At 44.8% G+C, this 18,681-nt stretch overlaps 1 protein-coding gene across 2 annotated transcripts in view; it reads right to left on the bottom strand.

Moving 5' to 3' along the window:
• Positions 1-18,681, bottom strand: part of CEP152 (centrosomal protein 152) — a 60,336-nt gene that overhangs the window by 15,493 nt on the left and 26,162 nt on the right. The window contains exons 19-23 of one of the 2 annotated variants that reach the window (XM_077263712.1): positions 18,227-18,496; positions 11,090-11,221; positions 10,310-10,930; positions 10,163-10,217; positions 4,190-4,366 (exon numbers count right to left, since the gene is read on the bottom strand). In XM_077263712.1, the coding sequence (XP_077119827.1) occupies positions 4,190-4,366; positions 10,163-10,217; positions 10,310-10,930; positions 11,090-11,221; positions 18,227-18,496 (1,255 nt within the window). The remainder of the gene's footprint in view (positions 1-4,189; positions 4,367-10,162; positions 10,218-10,309; positions 10,931-11,089; positions 11,222-18,226; positions 18,497-18,681) is intronic. The other variant, XM_077263713.1, reaches the window with a different exon arrangement.

Here is an 18,681-nt window from a genome sequence, read left to right as displayed (position 1 = left end):
ACCCATCTCAAGCAGTCACTACAGGTAAGGCATCATGTACCGAATATACACTCACCGGCCACTTTATTAGGTACACCATGCTAGTAACGGGTTGGACCCCCTTTTGCCTTCAGAACTGCCTCAATTCTTCGTGGCATAGATTCAACAAGGTGCTGGAAGCATTCCTCAGAGATTTTGGTCCATATTGACATGATGGTATCACACAGTTGCCGCAGATTTGTCGGCTGCACATCCCAAAGATGCTCCATACAAGGCAGGATGGATCCATGCTTTCATGTTGTTTACGCCAAATTCTGACCCTACCATCCGAATGTTGCAGCAGAAATCGAGACTCATCAGACCAAGCAACGTTTTTCCAATCTTCTACTGTCCAATTTCGATGAGCTTGTACAAATTGTAGCCTCAGTTTCCTGTTCTTAGCTGAAAGGAGTGGTACCCGGTGTGGTCTTCTGCTGCTGTAGCCCATCTGGCTCAAAGTTCGACGCACTGTGCGTTCAGAGATGCTCTTAGGCCTACCTTGGTTGTAACGGGTGGCGATTTGAGTCACTGTTGCCTTTCTATCAGCTCGAACCAGTCTGCCCATTCTCCTCTGACCTCTGGCATCAACAAGGCATTTCCGCCCACAGAACTGCCGCTCACTGGATTTTTTTTCTTTTTCGGACCATTCTCTGTAAACCCTAGAGATGGTTGTGCGTGAAAATCCCAGTAGATCAGCAGTTTCTGAAATACTCAGACCAGCCCTTCTGGCACCAACAACCATGCCACGTTCAAAGGCACTCAAATCACCTTTCTTCCCCATACTGATGCTCGGTTTGAACTGCAGGAGATTGTCTTGACCATGTCTACATGCCTAAATGCACTGAGTTGCCGCCATGTGATTGGCTGATTAGAAATTAAGTGTTAACAAGAAGTTGGACAGGTGTACCTAATAAAGTGGCCGGTGAGTGTATGTGTTACGCCATTTTATAATGTGGATCTACTTGGGAAAATGCTCCATGAGGAGACCTTTTATCTTAGGGCTCATTTCCACATGCGAGGCACACGTCCGTATCTCGCATGTGGAAACCAAGCTCTGTCGCCGGCACTTTGGAGCGGAGCTGTGCAGCTCCATGTGTTCCTATGCGGCCGCACGCTCCGCTCTGGAGTGCCGGCTCCACAGCTTGGTTTCCACATGCGAGATACGGACGTGTGCCTCACATGTGGAAATGAGCCCTTACCCTACATTTCACTCTAGAAGTACTGAAAAGAAGGGCTCCGAAAGGAAGAGCACATAGTCCAAAGCATTTCACCAAATGGACTGCACATTAACCTTTAATGACCATGACAATTTTGTTTTTATTCCTCGCCGTCTTCCAGGAGGCATAGTGTTTATTCTTCTGTCGACATAGCCGTATGATGGTTTGTCCTTTACAGCCTGTAGTGGGGCTTCACAGGAGGACTAACATGGCAGTTACGTGGCCTCTATCAGGTCCCCCCTGGCTCCCATAGTAACCCATTGTTTCCCCACAAGCACATCATATGTGGCCAACAGGTGCCAGTGTATACTCACACCGGCCATGAAGTAATTTAAAGCGGTATTCCCATCTCCTAAATCCTATCACAATATGTAGTAGGTGTAATAATATTAGAAAATACCTCCAATTAGAAATGTAGTATAGTTCTTTTTATTCACTATGTCACTTTCCTCATGTGCACGCATTGCAGGACCATGATATCCATGGTTACTAATAAAGTGACAGCTACCTAGTGTCTAGTGGTCCTAAGCATGGATGCTGCAATGCCTTCACATGAGGAAAGCGATATAGTGAATAAAAAAAACTATACTACATCTCTAATTGGAGGAATTCGCTAGTATTATTATTATTGTTAATATTATTACACCTACTACATATTTCAGTAGGTTCTTGGAGATGGGAATACCCCTTTAAATGCTGCTGTCATTTAGCAGCATTTCAATGGTTAAACTGCAGCGATCGGAGCTGGTCGCTGCACTTACAGGCAGAGGATGGCCATCTAACACAGCCGGCATATGCCTGGTAAGAAGCAGGCTCCGCTTCTGAGCCCACTTCATACCTTGCTTAGCAGCCTATTGCGAAAATGCACATCATAGGTTGTTAGGCAGTGAAAAAAAAAAAAAAAAAAGCACAGCTCTAAATCTAGATCCCATCTCTGCCTCTCGCTCATGTTGTTCCCTCTCTTTAGGAGTGAGCTTACAATGCTGTGCACGCCTCTACTGAAATGCATTACCACCATCTTCAGGATCTGTGGAATACTGGCTCTGAATAAGAAGCATTCATGAGCTTTATTGGGTCATGTTGTAACTTTGTAAGAATGGGATTAAAATACCTTTCAGAGTCATTTCCCTGTGGAAGACAGAGGACATTACAGTTTATCTAAGCAAATCTACTAATCTTTCAGTTTTTCATCATTTTTACTGTTAGGCCAGGTTCACATTGCGTTAACGTTGGATAGACCACACTGGACAAGCAGTGAATACTGCGTCCATCCAACTACGAATGTCTCTTGACCTGGTGTCACTGCGGTATAACCGGTCAACCCATTATCATAGGGAACTCCAATCTACAATATATGACCCTGAGACTCACAAATATTTGTGTGAGGTACATTGAAGAAGGTCTAAACAGACCGAAACGTCTACTGTATGTACTTTACCTCATTAAATTTCACTGCATCTACGTTCTGTGTGTGCCAAGTTTATCTATCAAACTAGCACGGTTTGGGCACCTACTTGAGCACCACTAATTAGTAGTGCCTAGATTACAGGAAAGAAATATATCTTGGTACCGTGTTAGTGCCTAGGTTATCGTTTTCCACATTGCGTTAACGGGCTGCTGTTAACGCAAGTGTCGATGTGTCATCGCGCTAGCGCAGATAGAGCTAGCAGATGCTCTATCTGCGCTAGTGGTGACGGACCCGGAAACGCTGCAGCCTGAGTCCCAGGGTCCGTCACTCAATGACGGCCCATTGTTGGCGTGCGCTAGCGCTGCGTCCGATATTGGACTAAATGGCGGCGTTAACATACTGCGTTACACCGCGTTATGCCGCGGTGTAACGTAGTCCGTCTAACGGACGCCAGTAACGTAATGTGAACCCAGCCTTAATAATTTACAAGTTGGACATTCAAATCAATTCTTGGACACAGTTTTGTAACTTGTATTCACCAGGACTGAGATCTGCAGAACTCAGCGCTAGCTAAGGCCGGGACTACGTGGTGACTTTGGCCACATGACCTGCGTCAAGGCCAAAGATTGCTCTATGCCACTGCAATACCGCAGGAGAATGCACTGTGACCGGCATGTACCGTGACGAGTACGGTAAGAAGCAAAAAGCCAGAAACAGTTGGATTTTTTACAAGTTGATTATCAAGGTTGCCGTATCTTGCGTGCCACGATACAGCCCCATTCACCTGCAGTTAGCTATGATGATGTAGTGGTATACAGTGATCTTTCGCTGCTGGATAGATGTTGAGGCCAAAGTGGCCACGTAGCCTCAGCCTAACGCTGGCACCTCTACAGAAGAGATGGAAAAGGATTCAGGTTACCTATCGATCTTATGACTAGTTGTTTGCTATTTATCAACCGCATAGAATGTAGAAAATAAAATTGCCATATCACAAATGATGCGACATTTAAAAGAAAAACACAACTTTTAAAGGGCAGGGAACCAAGCCGTATGAGAGACTAGTCAGGTGGGCAGGGAGAAGTTGCCAGGGTTCCACCTACCGCCCTGGAGTGACAGGTCTCTCCATATACATGCACGCAGGGAGCAATAGGACAGCACTAGGAGTGGGTAGGGAGCCACCTGTCCTACTATTTTCACCATACAACTCGGTCCCCAGCAGCTTTTAAGCCAGTATCTAATACATGCTGCCCCTGGATCAGTCAGCAAGTATCTGCTTTCAGGTTCCCTTTAACATTACTGATCTAATCAGATCACAGAGAACTAAATAAAAAGGATGCAAATGTAGCAAATTCTGAGAAGGGGAAAGAATTAGGTCTGAGTAGAACAGTACCTTGTACTTGCAGTACTACATGATGTGAATCAAGGGATCTTCAGGGGTTAAAATACTCATGCCCCACAACTTTGGCGTATTTGGCTGCCACAGAGACGCTGGAGGCTAAAAAAATGTACCAGAGGCCTAAGTGCGATTGCAGGAACTATTACTCACTTTTGAACTGCTCTGCTTTCAATTTCTGGTCTTTCACGGCTTGTTGGAGATGGCGACACGCTTTGTCCAGTTTGCTTCGTAGTTCTTGACAGTCTTTCTTGTATTTCTCAAGTTGCTGCAAGCAGTTTTCACAGCAGCAGAATGCTGAATTATCAGTTTTCCTTTTCAACTGTTCACCTACAGGAAGAAAATACAAAGCAACAATATGGAGGTTATTATTAACTTTCCCAAAGACGTCTCCATGCAAAGCATCGAGCCGATACACTTATGTTTTATTTATGTGTAATACAAGACAGATCACACGCTCCTCAAAGCGGAAAGGATCCTGACTATATGCCATTGTCACAGGCATTTCCTGCTCAAACATTCAAGTACACAATTTTGGCAAGAATGGGATAAACAATACACGGTCGTAAAAAAATAAAAAAAAGCTTGGAGATGAAGCCTTTGTGAATGTGGATTATTTTTTACATTATAGGTAATTAAAATGGGTACGAAAAACAATCAATACATCAATGCTAGACATAAGGGCACAACATAATTAGGCCACACGCACAGCACAGTCTGTTAGGTTCCATATGGAAGGAGTCCGCTTTCCTCAGAAGTAATGCTTTCAGAAAAAAATACCTCTATATCCAAAACTTTGTACAGCATGCCATGACTTACTGTCTAGAAGATTTGTATATTGTCATACAGAAAAAAAACTCCAAATGAACCAAGCACACAGAACTAGTGCTGCCCCCATTACTGCCGAATACACGGGGCCCTCTGTCCTTTTCTTGGCTGGGAGGCAGGACGAGCACGTGCGGCCTCAATAGCGATGACAAAAATTGTCGACCGAAACATTCACCTCTGCGAATGCTCATCCTGCTGTCCAGGAGAAAAAACAAAACAAAACAAACTAAAGGGTCCCTTGTTCTCGGCAACAGTCATCCCAGAAATTAAAATCCATAATTCTACAGGATCTATATTACAGACAGCGTAGATTAAAAACGTGAGGGTGGAGTGCAGAAAATCACTTTTATCTTTGTATAATAATTTTATTTCTTTTAAACATCATCAAAAGTCATGTTGGCTGTCAGTGAATGGATACAAGCTTTGTTTACAGCCACAGAATAAAAACCTACAGATACAATACTTCTATCGTGCCTAAATATTTGAAATCCCAGTGCAGATATATTAGTCTGCAGTTCAAGGATTGTTGACTTGTACTTTATACCTGTGTCAAGTTATGCCTCTCGGAGGTGCATGCATTGTGCTCATTCTGTGCATTTAACAAAAAAAAAAAAAAAAAAAGACCATGTATGATCATAGTTTTGGGAGCGCTTTAAATGAGATTTTCTTGGCACAAAAAATTATTCAAACACTGTAAGGCTGGGTTCACATTGCGTTGCTTCTAATCACTTCTAACGACTTCTCTAGGCCTCTCACAGCTCTCAACCTCTGAAACACAAAGACGGTAACACCCTTGACCTGGTCTTTGTCCGGCTCTGTTCAATCTCCTACCTAGATAACTCACCACTTCCCTTCTCTGACCACAACATTCTCTCCTTCACACTCACAATTCCTGTCCACCCCAGCACACTCCTACCTGCCACACATTCAGAACTCTCCATGCTATTAACCCTCACACACTTTCAGACTCCCTACACTAATCATTGTCCCCAATCTCCTCTTTTTCCTGTCCTGATCTGGCTGCACATCACTACAATGACACACTTAGAAGCACTCTTGACCAAGTAGCTCCCCTCACCCTCAGAACCTCCAAACACAAAGTAAAACAGCCCTCAAATCGCAAACCCAATTTCTCCAGCGATGCTCTAGGTGTGCTGAACGCTTAGGCCATGTGCACACGTTCAGTATTTTTCGCGGTTTTTTTTGCTATAAAACCGCGAAAAAAAAAAACGCGAAAAAAAAGCTTACATATGCCTATTACTTACAGTGTATTCCGCATTTCTTGTGCAAATGTTGCATTTTTTTCCGCGAAAAAAAAATCGCATCGCGGAAAAAAAAGCAACATGTTCATTAAATTTGCGGAATTGCAGGGATTGCGCACACCTAGGAATGCATTGATCTACTTACTTTCCGCATGTGGCTATGCACACCATGCGGGAAGTAAGCAGATCATGTGCGGTTGGTACCCTCCACGGACTGGGCACCATATAATTGGTAAAAAAAAAAAAAGAATTAAAATAAAAAATTGTGATATACTCACCTTCGATGGCCCCCGGAGTCTTCTCGCCTCTCAGCGGTGCATGCTCTGTCTTCCGTTCCTATAGATGGTGTGTGTGTGTGAAGGACCTGCGATGACGTCGCGGTCTTGTGATTGGTCGTGTGACCGCTCATGTGACCGCTCACGTGACGTCATCGAAGGTCCTGCGCACACACACACACACACACACACACACACACACACACACACACACACACACACACACACACACCATGTATAGGAACGGACGCCGCTGAGGAGATCGGCTGTCTGCAGGTGAGTATAACAAATTTTTTTAATTATTTTTAAACATTCTATCTTTTACTATTGATGCTGCATAGGCTGCATCTATAGTAAAAAGTTGGTCACACTTGTCAAACACTATGTTTGATAAGTGTGACCAACCTGTCAGTCAGTTTTCCAAGCGATGCTACAGATCGCTTGGAAAACTTTAGCATTCTGCAAGCTAATTACGCTTGCAAAATAGTAAAAAAAAAAACACGGGAAAAAAAACGGGAAAAAAAACGCAAAAAAAAATGCGGATTTCTTGCAGAAAATTTCCGGTTTTCTTCAGGAAATTTCTGCAAGAAATCCTGACGTGTGCACATACCCTCATGGAGGAAAACTTGCACACCAGAAGACTTCATACACTTCAAATATATTAAGAACCTATAATTCTACCCTTCACCTCGGCAAACAGACCTACTTCACCACCCTGATGTCCTCACTATCCAACAACCCCAAGAAACTTTTAAAGACATTTCAGTCCCTTCTCAGGCCAAAAGCACAAGCCCCTATCACAGACATTTGTGCTGATGACCTGGCCTCCCACTTTATAGAGACAATAGATAATATCTATCAGGAAATCCGCTCCCAGCCACCAAGTGCAGTGACTCTCATCCCTCCCTGGATTTCCCCTGGCTCACTCTCCACATTCGATCCCATCACAGAAGAAGTCTCCAAGCTCCTCTCTTCTTCTCGTCTGACTACATGCACTACTGACCCCATTCCCTCTCATCTCCTCCAGTCTCTCTCTCCAGTCGTCACAACTCACCTAACTACAATCTTAAATCTCTCTCTCCTCTGGCATTTTCCCCTCCTCCTTCAAACACCCTATCGTTACTCCATTACTCAAGAAACCAGCCCTCGACCCATCCTACACGAACAACTACAGACCAGTCTCAAATCTCCCCTTCATCTCTAGACTCTTGGAGCGCCTGATCTATTCCCGCCTTACCCATTACCTCTCCACTCATTCCCTCCTAGACCCTTCACAGTCTGGTTTCCGCCCCCTACATTCGACAGAAACTGCACTCATCAAGGTAACCAAAGACCTTCTGACAGCAAAATGTAACGGTGACTACTCTCTGCTCATTCTTCTCAACCTTTCTGCAGCTTTCCACACTGTTGACCACCCTCTCCTACTCTCTAGGCTCCAGTCACTAGGCATTAAGGACACTGATCTCTCCTGGTTCTCTTCCTATCTTTCTGACGGCTCCTTCAGTGTTCTGTTCACTAGCTCCACTTCATCTCCTCTTTCTCTCACTGTTGGGGTACCTCAGGGCTCAGTCCTTGGCCCCATTCTCTTCTCCCTCTACACGGCCCCAAATGGACAGACCATCAGCAGATTTGGCTTTCAGTACCATCTGTATGCCGATGACACATAACTATACAAGTCATTCCCTGACCTTAACCCCACTGTACTATAGAACGCCAGTGACTGTCTGTCCGCAGTCTCCAACATCATGTCCGCTCTCTATCTGAAACTCAACCTCTCCAAAACTGAACTTCTTCTGCTCCCGCCATCTACTAACCTCCCTAAATCTGACATTTTCCTCTCCGTGGGTGGCACCATAATAACACCCTGGCAGCAGGCGCGCTGTCTGGGTGTTAAGTTTGACACCAATCTCTCCTTCACATCCCATATACAATCTCTTGCCCGCTCTTGCCACTTACACCTAAAGAACATCTCTAAAATCTGCCCTTTTCTCACCATGGAAACAACAAAAACCCTCACTGTCGCCTTGATCCACTCCCGCGTGGACTACTGCAATGCTCTATTAATTGGCCTCCCCCTTACTCGACCCCTCTCCAGTCTATCCTTAATGCAGCAGCCAGGGTTGTCCATCTAGCTAATCAGTATTCAGACGTGTCCGCTCTTCGCCAGTCATTACACTAGCTGCCCATTCATTGTAGGATCCAATTCAAAGTACCTGCTCTCACCCACAAAGCTCTCATCAGTACGGCACCCTCTTACCTTACATCTCCTCCCTCATTTCAGTCTATCGACCTAACCGAACACTGCGCTCTGCAAACGACTTTGGACTAACCTCTGCACTAATCAATACCTCCCACTCCCGTCTCCAAGACTTCTCCCGTGCTGCGCCAATCCTCTGGAATGCTCTACCCCAAGATATTAGGACCATCCACAATTTGCATAGTTTTAGGCACTCCCTCAAAACACATTTGTTCAGAGCGGCCTATCACGTTCCCTAATCAAAGTCTTTTAGTATTAGCTTTATAAGTGTTTTTCATAAAAGCAATAAGAGTGTTATATCATATATAGTGGTTTCTGAAAGTATAGTAATCTGGGTAGAACTGGATAGAAAGGAATTTGACAGAATCCATAATTTACGATTTTGTTTTTCCCAACTTAAATATTTTCTGTCTTAGGTGGTTGTAATAAAAACTTGTGACTGGGCATCTCAGAGCGATCATCCCTATGATTTGATCAAAACTGGTAAACGTGTGAAACCTTTTGAGTTTCTCCTAAAACTTTCCAAATATGGTAGGTTTCCACATCATGGGGTACGTCAAAAGCAAAAGAAATGCTAAAAGATGCTGTAACATTTTTACAGGATGAAAAGGGTGAAATGGTAAAAAAAATGAGCAGGCCGAACTTTTAAATTCCTTTTTTGTATCTGTGTTCTCTAAGAAAGCAATTGTAACCAACTGATCTTCACTGTACTAGTGAAGGAATAGAATACTGCATACTATCAATAAATAGTGATGGTGAGGGAACAGTTAACTAATTTAAATGCATTAAAATTGTTAGGATTGCCACTTCCAATAGGTGGCAGTAGAGTTCTAGTCCTCTTCCTCTCTGAAGAGATAATTTGCATAGTACCCTAGGATGTAATTCATCTGGACCAGGAAATTTTAACAGTTCTAGTATGTACTAAGACAAGCAGAGTCTAGATCACGTGAAGTAATTCTCTCCCTCTATTCCTCCTTGGTTAGACCTCATCTGGAATACTGTATCCAGTTCTGGGCACCATATTTTAAAAAAGACAATTGAAAAACTGAAGCAAGTTCAGAGAAGAGCTACCAAGATGATGAGCGGACTGCAAACTATGTCCTATGAGGAACGGGTAAAGGAGCTTGAAATATTTAGCTTGCAAAAAAGGCGGCTAAGAGGAGACTTAATAGCGGTCTACAAATATCTGAAGGGATGTCACAGTGTACAGAAATCATCCTTATTCTCATTTGCACATGGAAACACGAGAAGCAGTGAAAAGGGAGACGATACAGATTAGATATTAGGAAAAACTTTTTGACAGTGAAAGTGGCCAATGAGTGGAACTGGCTGCTATGATGTCATGCTGTGTCGGTCTTCGGTAAGGAACGGGGCCTCAAACTGTCCCTGGTACCCCAACGATCCCTGTCCCGGGAGTACTCTTGAAGATAGAGAGGACTGAGTCTCTGACTTGGAGGTCCCTTACAACTCTAACATTCTATGATTTAAAAAAAAAAAAAAATACCATTTGACTGCTTCTCTGAAAGGTGGTGGTTCTTTGCAAAATTCTCATCAAGGTTCTGAAAAACATCAAGAATAAGCTTGGTCTTTATGCTGACTAACCAACTGTATATTCATCATTTACAGATTGAAATAACATACAAATAATTACCTGCTTCCACTCAGATTTTGCATTGGAAATAACCTGGTAAGCAATCCCCATGACAGACTTCTGTAAGCAAGTTCGAAGCTTATCCAAAAACTGGGCATCTAAATTGCTTGATGTATTGGAGAAACGCTCTGGAACACGTTTTTCAACCACATTGTCATGAATGTCAGACATAAGTAGCTCGATTTCACATAAAATCTCTTCATTGTAATCTTGGATTTTCCGCGTTTCTTCACAAGTCCGTTGCTTGAGTTGCTGATTAAATATTTCCGTCAATTCTGCCTCTTTCTGAGAAACCAGTTCATTTCTTTGCTTTTCAAAATCAGCTTTTGCTGTGGAAAGAACTTCGATGATCTTAGTCCTGTGTTCATTCAAAAATGTGCGGTAATCCTTTTCATTTTGTGCCCGAATCTGCTGAATCTCCTCCTGTCGCTCTTTGTTCCACAGAGCACGTGCCTCCCCAAGTTCTACTTTCATTCGTGCCTCAAACTCATCATTCTTTCGCTCCAACTCCCTTTTCATGGAGGACACCTGCTCTTCCAATTCTTTTTCTTTCTTGCTGCAGTCAAATTTTCCAGTTCCTAACCTCCAATTTGCTTTAGCTGCAGCAACAGCATCGGATATCTACAAAGCAAATATTGATACGTTTTACTGATAATTGATGGCCAAAGGCATCTGGGGGGGGGGAGATTAGGTGCTGTTTGGCCAGATCCCTCTCAAAATAACCCTTTAAAACAAAAGTCATATGATTAATAAAGGAGATCGTAAATGCCCTTTACTTACCTGCTTTTTCACATTAACATCATGAAGTCTCTCCCATTTTTCTCTCTCAAGCCTCAAGTTTGCTTTGTATTCTGATAAACTTGTAAGCTCTTCTAACCACCTTTTGTGAGCTTTTGTTATCGACACTTCCACCTGTCAAAGCAAAAACAACCCAATAAAAATTATAGTAAAAAGATTGCTTTTTGGTAGTGTCAAACTCCTTAAAAAGGAGTATAATGTCGACAAGAACTGCTGACAGGTCGTTTTGGGACAAGTGTCTTAATTTTCATGTACACCTCTACGATTTGTGGAGTGAGAAAAATTAACGTTACTGATCCTGAGCACAAAGGAGAAACCCCAAACCACCCGGTGTGCAGGGGAACAGCCAAGGTGGCCGGAGAATGATGGTATATGGTGATGAAATAAATAACAGTGAAAGAGCTGCAGCACCGATTCAGCACTGAGGTCACATCATTGTCATAAATCGGTGTTGGGCACGCCATTAAAAAGGTGTCCATGAAAACAGGATTTTTGGTTATTCACCGTAAAATCTGTTTCTCGGAGCCTTCATTGGGGGACACAGGAAACCATGGGTGTATGCTGCTGCCACTAGGAGGCTGACACCATGCAGAAAAAAAATGAACTCCTCCCCAGCAGTGTACACCCCTCAACTGGCACCAAGTTATTGAGTTATTGAGAAAGCACTAGGAGAAGCAACATGTAAAAGTAGAACACACAAACCAAACTGTTAACCACGGGAGGGTGCTGTGTTCGTGTCCCCCAACAAAGGCTCCGAGAAATAGATTTTACGGTGAGTAACCAAAAATCCAGTTTTCTCTATTGCTTAAATGGGGGACAGAGGAAACCATGGGATGTCCCAAAGCAGTCCCTAGGGAGGGAAAAAAAAAAACCACAGACTCCATTCTGTCCGGGGAACTAATCCTTGCCACCTGCAAAATTCTCCTGCCTAGGTTAGCATCAGCCGAGGAATAGGTATGGACCCTGTAAAATTTGGCGAACGTGTGAATGGAAGTCCAGGTCGCTGCTTTACAAAGCTGTAGGGTGGATGCCCAATGACGAAATACTCAGGAGGCTCCCACCGTTCAGGTAGATTGGGCCTTAATCCCAGGGGGAGGCATTCTGTTCTGAATCAGTACACCTCCAAGATTGCTGTTCTGATCCAGTGAGCAATCACAGCCTTAGAAGCCGGAAAGCTTCTACGCACACCCTCGGGAATAACAAAAAGAGAATCTGTCCTCCGGAAGGGGGCGTTCCTAGCTAGGTAAATGCAAATAGGCCTGACCAAGTCGGAGTAGGAGATGGGCAAATGGAGGGGAGGACAATGTCCTCATTGAGATGAAAGGCAGTGACTACCTTTGTGAAGACTGGGAGCGGTTGTGAGACCATAGGGCAGGGAAACAAAAGTAGGCACAGGTTGCAAAACTACATATCCAGGTGGAGAACCAGGAAGGGCAAGTGACAAGAAAGAGCGCCTGATGGAAACGATGGCCACGATAAGACCACTTTCCATGAAAGAAAAGTTAGCGAGACTTGGCGTAGCGGTTCGAAGGGGAACCTCTAAGGGCCCCCAGAACTAAGCTGAGATTCCAACTATCCACTGGTGTTCGGTACAGAAGGGCTGCATGAGCTATTCCCAGAAGAAAAGTTCTGATTTGAGAAAGAGAGGTAAGACTCCTTTGGAAAAGAATCTATAGCGCAGAAATATAGCCTTTGAAAGAACAGAGGACTAGGCCTGCATCAAGCCCTGCTGAAGGAAGAAAAAAAATAAACAGAAGGGAGAAAACTATTAGGTGTGGCGTGATTAGCTTCACACCAACATAAGAAAGCTTTCCAAGTCCCGTAATAAACTGGAGACGAGGCCGGCTTCCAGGCCCGGATCATGGTCCGAATCGCCGACCCCGAGAACCCAGACGCTCTTTCAACCACGGACTCAACAGCCACACCGTCAAATTGAGTGACAGAATTCTGGTGGAAGATTGGACCCTGCGAAAGCAGATCGTGTCTGACGGGAGCCTCCGGGGGGCGTCTGCAAGCAGATTGACGACCTCTGCATACAAGTCCCTCCTGGGCCAATCTGGTGTTATCAGGATGACCGGTACCCCGTCCTGCCTTGATTTTCAACACTCTGGGCAGTAGGGGAAGAGCATGAAACAGATAGGGCAGATCGAACTGTGACCAGATTATCGTCGGCCCCCACCGCAAGGGGATCGAGGGACCTGGAAACAAACTGCGAGACCTGCAAATCTGACGGAAGTCGTCCTGATGCAGGGACCATTCTCCTGCCGCGACACCCTCACGACGGAGAAAGTCGTCATTTTAATTGTTTACGCCGGGAATATGCACTGCAGATATTACCGGGACTGACCTCTCTGCCCAGAGGAGAATCTTGGAGACTTCGGTCAAGGCCAAAGGACTCCGGATTCCTCCCTGGTGGTTGACATAAGCCACTGCCGTGGCGCTGTCTGTCTGAACTTGAACTGGAAGACCTTTGAGGATGTTCTGCCAATGCAGAAGAGACAAAAGGATGGCTCTGATCTAGAGTATGTTGATTGGCAGGGAAGTCTCTTCCGGGGAAAATCGGCCATGGACCTTGAGGTGTCGGAAAACCGCTCCCCAGCCGAGGAGACTGGCGTCTGTTGTAATCACCTGCCAGTGAATTGGAAGGAAGGATCGACCTTGAAGAATGAGAGGGATGACAGTCACCAGTTTAGGGACGCCCTGATTCGAGGTGAGATACGAACTGGACAGTCCAGGGAAAGAAGGGATCTGTTCCACTGGGACAAGATGGTCTGTAGAAGTGACCTGGGGCGGAACTGTGCAAAGGTGATTGTCTCCACAACCACCACCATCCTGCCCAGAAACACCATGACCTAGTAAAGGGAGAGAGACAGTGGGGCCTGAAAAGATCAAACCCCCGTCAAAGTGCTACTTTCTTTTCCTTGGGAAGGAACACCCTTGCTTGAAGGGTGTCGAAAACCATGGCCAAGAATATAAGCCGCAGAGAAGGGACTAGACAGGACTTTGACCTGTTGAGTAACCAGCTGAGTCAAAACTGGGTATCGAAAGTGATAGACTTTCCTGAGCCAGGGAAAGGAACGGAGCCTTGATGAGGATATCATCAAGATAGCGTGTGACTAATAAACCTCTGATCCAAAGGATGGCCATCACCACTACCATTATCTTTGTGAAGACTCTGGGAGCGGTTGTGAGACTATAGGGCAGGGAAACAAATTGAAAGTGGTCTTGCTGGACGGCAAAAGGCAGGAATGACTGATAACCTGGAAATATCAGAACATGGAGATATGCATCTTGGATATCCACCGAGTACAGGAACTCCAGTGGTTCCTTAGACGCTATTATAGAGCAAGACAGGCCACACGAATGTATAGTTACAATTATATATTTTATTATAACAAGAAGATGGTAATAACCTCAACCATAAATACACACATAGTATAGAAAGTACCTCCGATCCTATTTATGGTTGAGGTTTTTACCATCTTCTTGTTATAATAAAATATATAATTGTAACTATACATTCGTGTGGCCTGTCTTGAATTATTTTCTGGATAGGTTTTTGTGTTATTTCTGAATGTGTTATTCTACATATCAATGGACTAATTATTTATAGCTATTATAGAGCGTAGGGATTCCATCCTGAAGTGATGTAGATAAACTCCTTTGTTCCGTAATTTGAGATCTAGGATGGGCCAAACTGACACATCCTTTTTTGGAATCGCAAAGAGGTTGGAATAGAAACCTGAAAAGTGTTCCTGTTGTGAAATGGGGATGATGACGCCTGATCTGAGAAGACAGGTGATGGATACGAATAAAAATTGGAACCAGAAAGGGGTCTCTGGGGGATGAGTTTGGAAGAACCGATTTGGGGGTTAAGAAATTATTTCTATTTTGTATCTTGAAGATATGACCTTTCTGACCCAGGCGTCCTGGACAGACAGGAGCCAAGCAACCTTGAAAAACAGGAGACGACTGCCCCCTCTGGGGGAACTCTTGGGCTGCGGAGAAAAGTCATGTGGAGGAGAATCTGCCAGGTCTGTTCCTGGAAGATCTACACTACCTGTTGAGGGGACGCCAGGAGGGTGTCCATTTAAAGGACGCCATTTTCCTAGCCTGTCGTGCTTGCGGCCTCTTCTGGCAAGAGAAATCCTCCGTTAACGTGAAGTACAAAAAGGCCGAAACCTATGCTTCAGGGAAGGACGTCGAGGCTTTGCCTGAGGAAGGAGAGAACTCGTCCCACCATTAGAGTCCTTTATAATTTGGTCCATCCTGGTAGAAAACAGTCATGATCATTGAAAGGTCAACTTGGTAAGAGAGTTTTTAGAAGAGAAATCCGCCTGCCAAGCATTTAGCCAGATGGTTCTGCGGATGGCCTGGGCGCCTGAGCAGCACATTAGACAGCGTCGAGGGAGGCCGCTACTACATACTTTCCTGCATGAGAGATGTGGTGCTCTAGGTCAGCTAACTCGGCAGAAGGAGATCCAGCAAGGATGCCTTGCCAGAGTTGCTTAAACCATGCAGATACAGACTTTGACACCCATGTGGTGGCAAAGGCAGGGCATAAAGTGGACCCCACTTCTTCACAAGCTGACTTTGCAAACAAATCTATGAGTGTTATTGGAGTCCTTGAGAGATGCCCCGTCCGTGAGAGGTGAACTGCGTTAGTGGATAGTCTGGAAACCGAGGGGTCCGCCGTAGGAGAAACTGTCCAGTTTTCAGCCAGATCAGAGGAGAAGGGATACAAGATACTGAGTCGTTTCCCTCTCTGAAAACATCTGGTATTAATTTTCCCGCTCTCTGGAGAGGACCTCCTGAAATTCCTTATGGGGAGAAAATACCCTAAGAGTTGGTCTTGATCATCTGAAGGACACCAACTGTTCTGCGGGCTCTGTAGGCGAATGCTTAATATTAAAAGTCTGGTTGATCACGACAATAAGACTCTGGACCATGTCTCTCATGTTGGAGGCTTGATCAGTGTCCAGATCCGAATCAGACTCGGAAACCATGTCCAAATCCGGTCTGAAAGCGAGTTTGGAGAGGACGAACGTGATGAAGCTGGCCCCCAAGAGGGACCCGGAGGGGACAGAGTGAGAAGAGGACCTGGAGCAACTCTCCTGCCTAATCATCTTACGACCATTAATGGTACACTTATAGAGTGTATCTTGAGATACAGCAAGCGCTACCGAGGGGGGGAATAGGCAACCTGTCCAGCACGAATACCAGAGACCGGGACACCTTGGTTGGTAAGATCCGAAACGGATTGCCACAGAGAAGTCGCCCATGCTGGGACGGGGGGGCACTCTTGAGAGAAGCGGAAGAGAACTCCTGGAGTCCTGGGTAGTAAGAACAGGTGAATTATTACAGTCCTGACAGAGGGAAGAAGCTTGACCTGAGGGGGGTCTGCATTTATAAGAGTAAACAGTGTTTGACAAGTGTAGTAGAGGGCGGAGGGTGAGAGCGCTCTCCTTTAGGATTAGACATGACAGAGGTTGAGCAGACTCACTAATAAATGCCAGAGGTTAGGGGACAGTAAGGAGATCCGCTGGGGTGTCAGTCTGCAGAGCTTACCCACAGGAGAGGAAGTCCTGAAAATTGTGCCCAGAGATCATGTAGAAGAGGACCCAGGAGGGCTGATTGGAGACACTCCTGGTCTTGAGAGGATCCTGTTTTGCAGCAGTTTCCAGACACCAGCAAATGGCGATTGCAGAGTGGAAGAGGCGGGCCTCCTGAGTATCAAAGGGCGTGCAGAGTTCGTGCCAGTAGAGGAGGAACAAGGGGCGTGTCCACGCTGGGAGGGAGAAAGGCACGCTAGATGAGGTTGAAGAGGCGGGTGGAGTTAAGCGCCAGAGACTAGGCCACGCTGAAGCCGGGGACTAAATTTTCAAATGAAGCTGGAGAAGGAAAGGTGAGCGGTGCGGAGCTCAGAGAACACAGAGAACAGCCGGAAGAAAGATAGAGTTGTTTCCGTAACACACAAGCCCGCACACATAACATACTGCCCCCAGTTATATGTAGATCTACAGGGATAGTGTATATGACAAACATTAAATAATGTATTTCATCCTCATCTTATCCTTTTTTCTTCTTCATCTTCTTCTTCGCTCTTGCTCATGATTGAATGGGAAAAAAAAAATAGGGAACCTGTACAATCCTTAATGCTTGTGAAGGACCATTGGATGTCCGAGCTTCCTTGGACTGTGTGATTTCAGGAGGAACGGACAACAGTCAGGCTCTGGTGGGAGAGCGGGCAGGAGAGGGGAGCCAGGACCATTCTTCAGATCACCTAAACACTCTTCATGTGTTAGGGGTTAGGTTCCTGCTGGCTAGACAGATGAGGATACGGGGTGGCAGTTCACACCGTACTCACCGTCCCTACGTAGGAGAACAGGGTGATTATTCACATTGTTTCCCTCCAGAAGTATGGAGAGAAGAAGCTTTTGAAAAATAAAAAAGGGAAAACACAAAACTGGAAAATTATGAAAACTTAGCTAGCTATGGGTCTAGTAAAAGACATATGTCCACCTCCTACTGACACTAAGCTAAACTGGGTAACTTAGTGGCAGTTGGTGGGGTGTACAGTGCTGGGGAGGAGTTAATTTTATTCTGCATAGTGTCAGCCTGCTAGTGGCAGCAGCTTACACCCATGGTTTCCTGTGTCCCCCAAAGGAAGCGATAGAAAAAAGCAAAATTATCAATGGATAAGTAATAAATGTTTAAGGCCAGAACAGAACTTTAAGGTTCCTAGAGGTACTAGTTGTACATGAGCCAATCCAACTAATCCCATTCACAATAGTGCACCCTGTGTTCTCAAGCCTACATTTTAATCTTCCACATGAGCAAAGCAAAACCAACCAAGGAGTAATAAAAATACATTACCAGTATGTGAGGTTTTTAAAAGGTAAAAATGTATTAATAATTAGAGTTAAAAAAGCTGAATTTATTGGGTATAATCATCCCAAATCTATATAAATTGTGGCTACAAAGCATATGTCTATGGTCAACTTCTCTGAGTAATCAAAGTAATTCTGCCCCAGATATTGACTGGCAATTCATGTGCTTCAACCTAGACGGAGTAAGTCTGCCTGCAAGTGTTAACACTGAAGAAACCACACATCTTACTTGCTTTGCAATATCCTCTCGATGCTGTGCTTCTAGATCATTTTGGACGTCCCGGACAGCCCTCTCTTTGTCTTGCAAGGCCTTCTGAAGTTGAAGTTTTACTTCATTTAGCATCTCAGTTCCACACGCAGATTGTGAGAGGTGTGGCTCATCTGTCTGCACGGCATGATCTTCTAAGGTCTGCAGCGACTTTGCGCTGGCATCATGCACTGCTCGGTCTAGTTTATGTCTCCACTGGTTTTCCATATCCTGAATCCTTAACTCCGTTTTCTAATAAATGAGAACAAGATTTCCACTAACTGTAATGAAGTTGGGTGCATTTTTAAAACAAAAAAGGGAAGACAACAATCTTGTTTCTTTATTTAAACATGTGCCAGTTCAGGTAATGAGTATTCTGGGAAGTATAGTCCTTACACCACTGACCGCACTGCTTACTTGTACTGCAAGTATGCCTT

The sequence above is a fragment of the Ranitomeya variabilis genome, chromosome 5 (assembly GCF_051348905.1).
Source record: "Ranitomeya variabilis isolate aRanVar5 chromosome 5, aRanVar5.hap1, whole genome shotgun sequence".
Classification (NCBI taxonomy): Eukaryota; Metazoa; Chordata; class Amphibia; order Anura; family Dendrobatidae; genus Ranitomeya; species Ranitomeya variabilis.
This window is presented reverse-complemented; position numbering and strand designations above follow the sequence as displayed.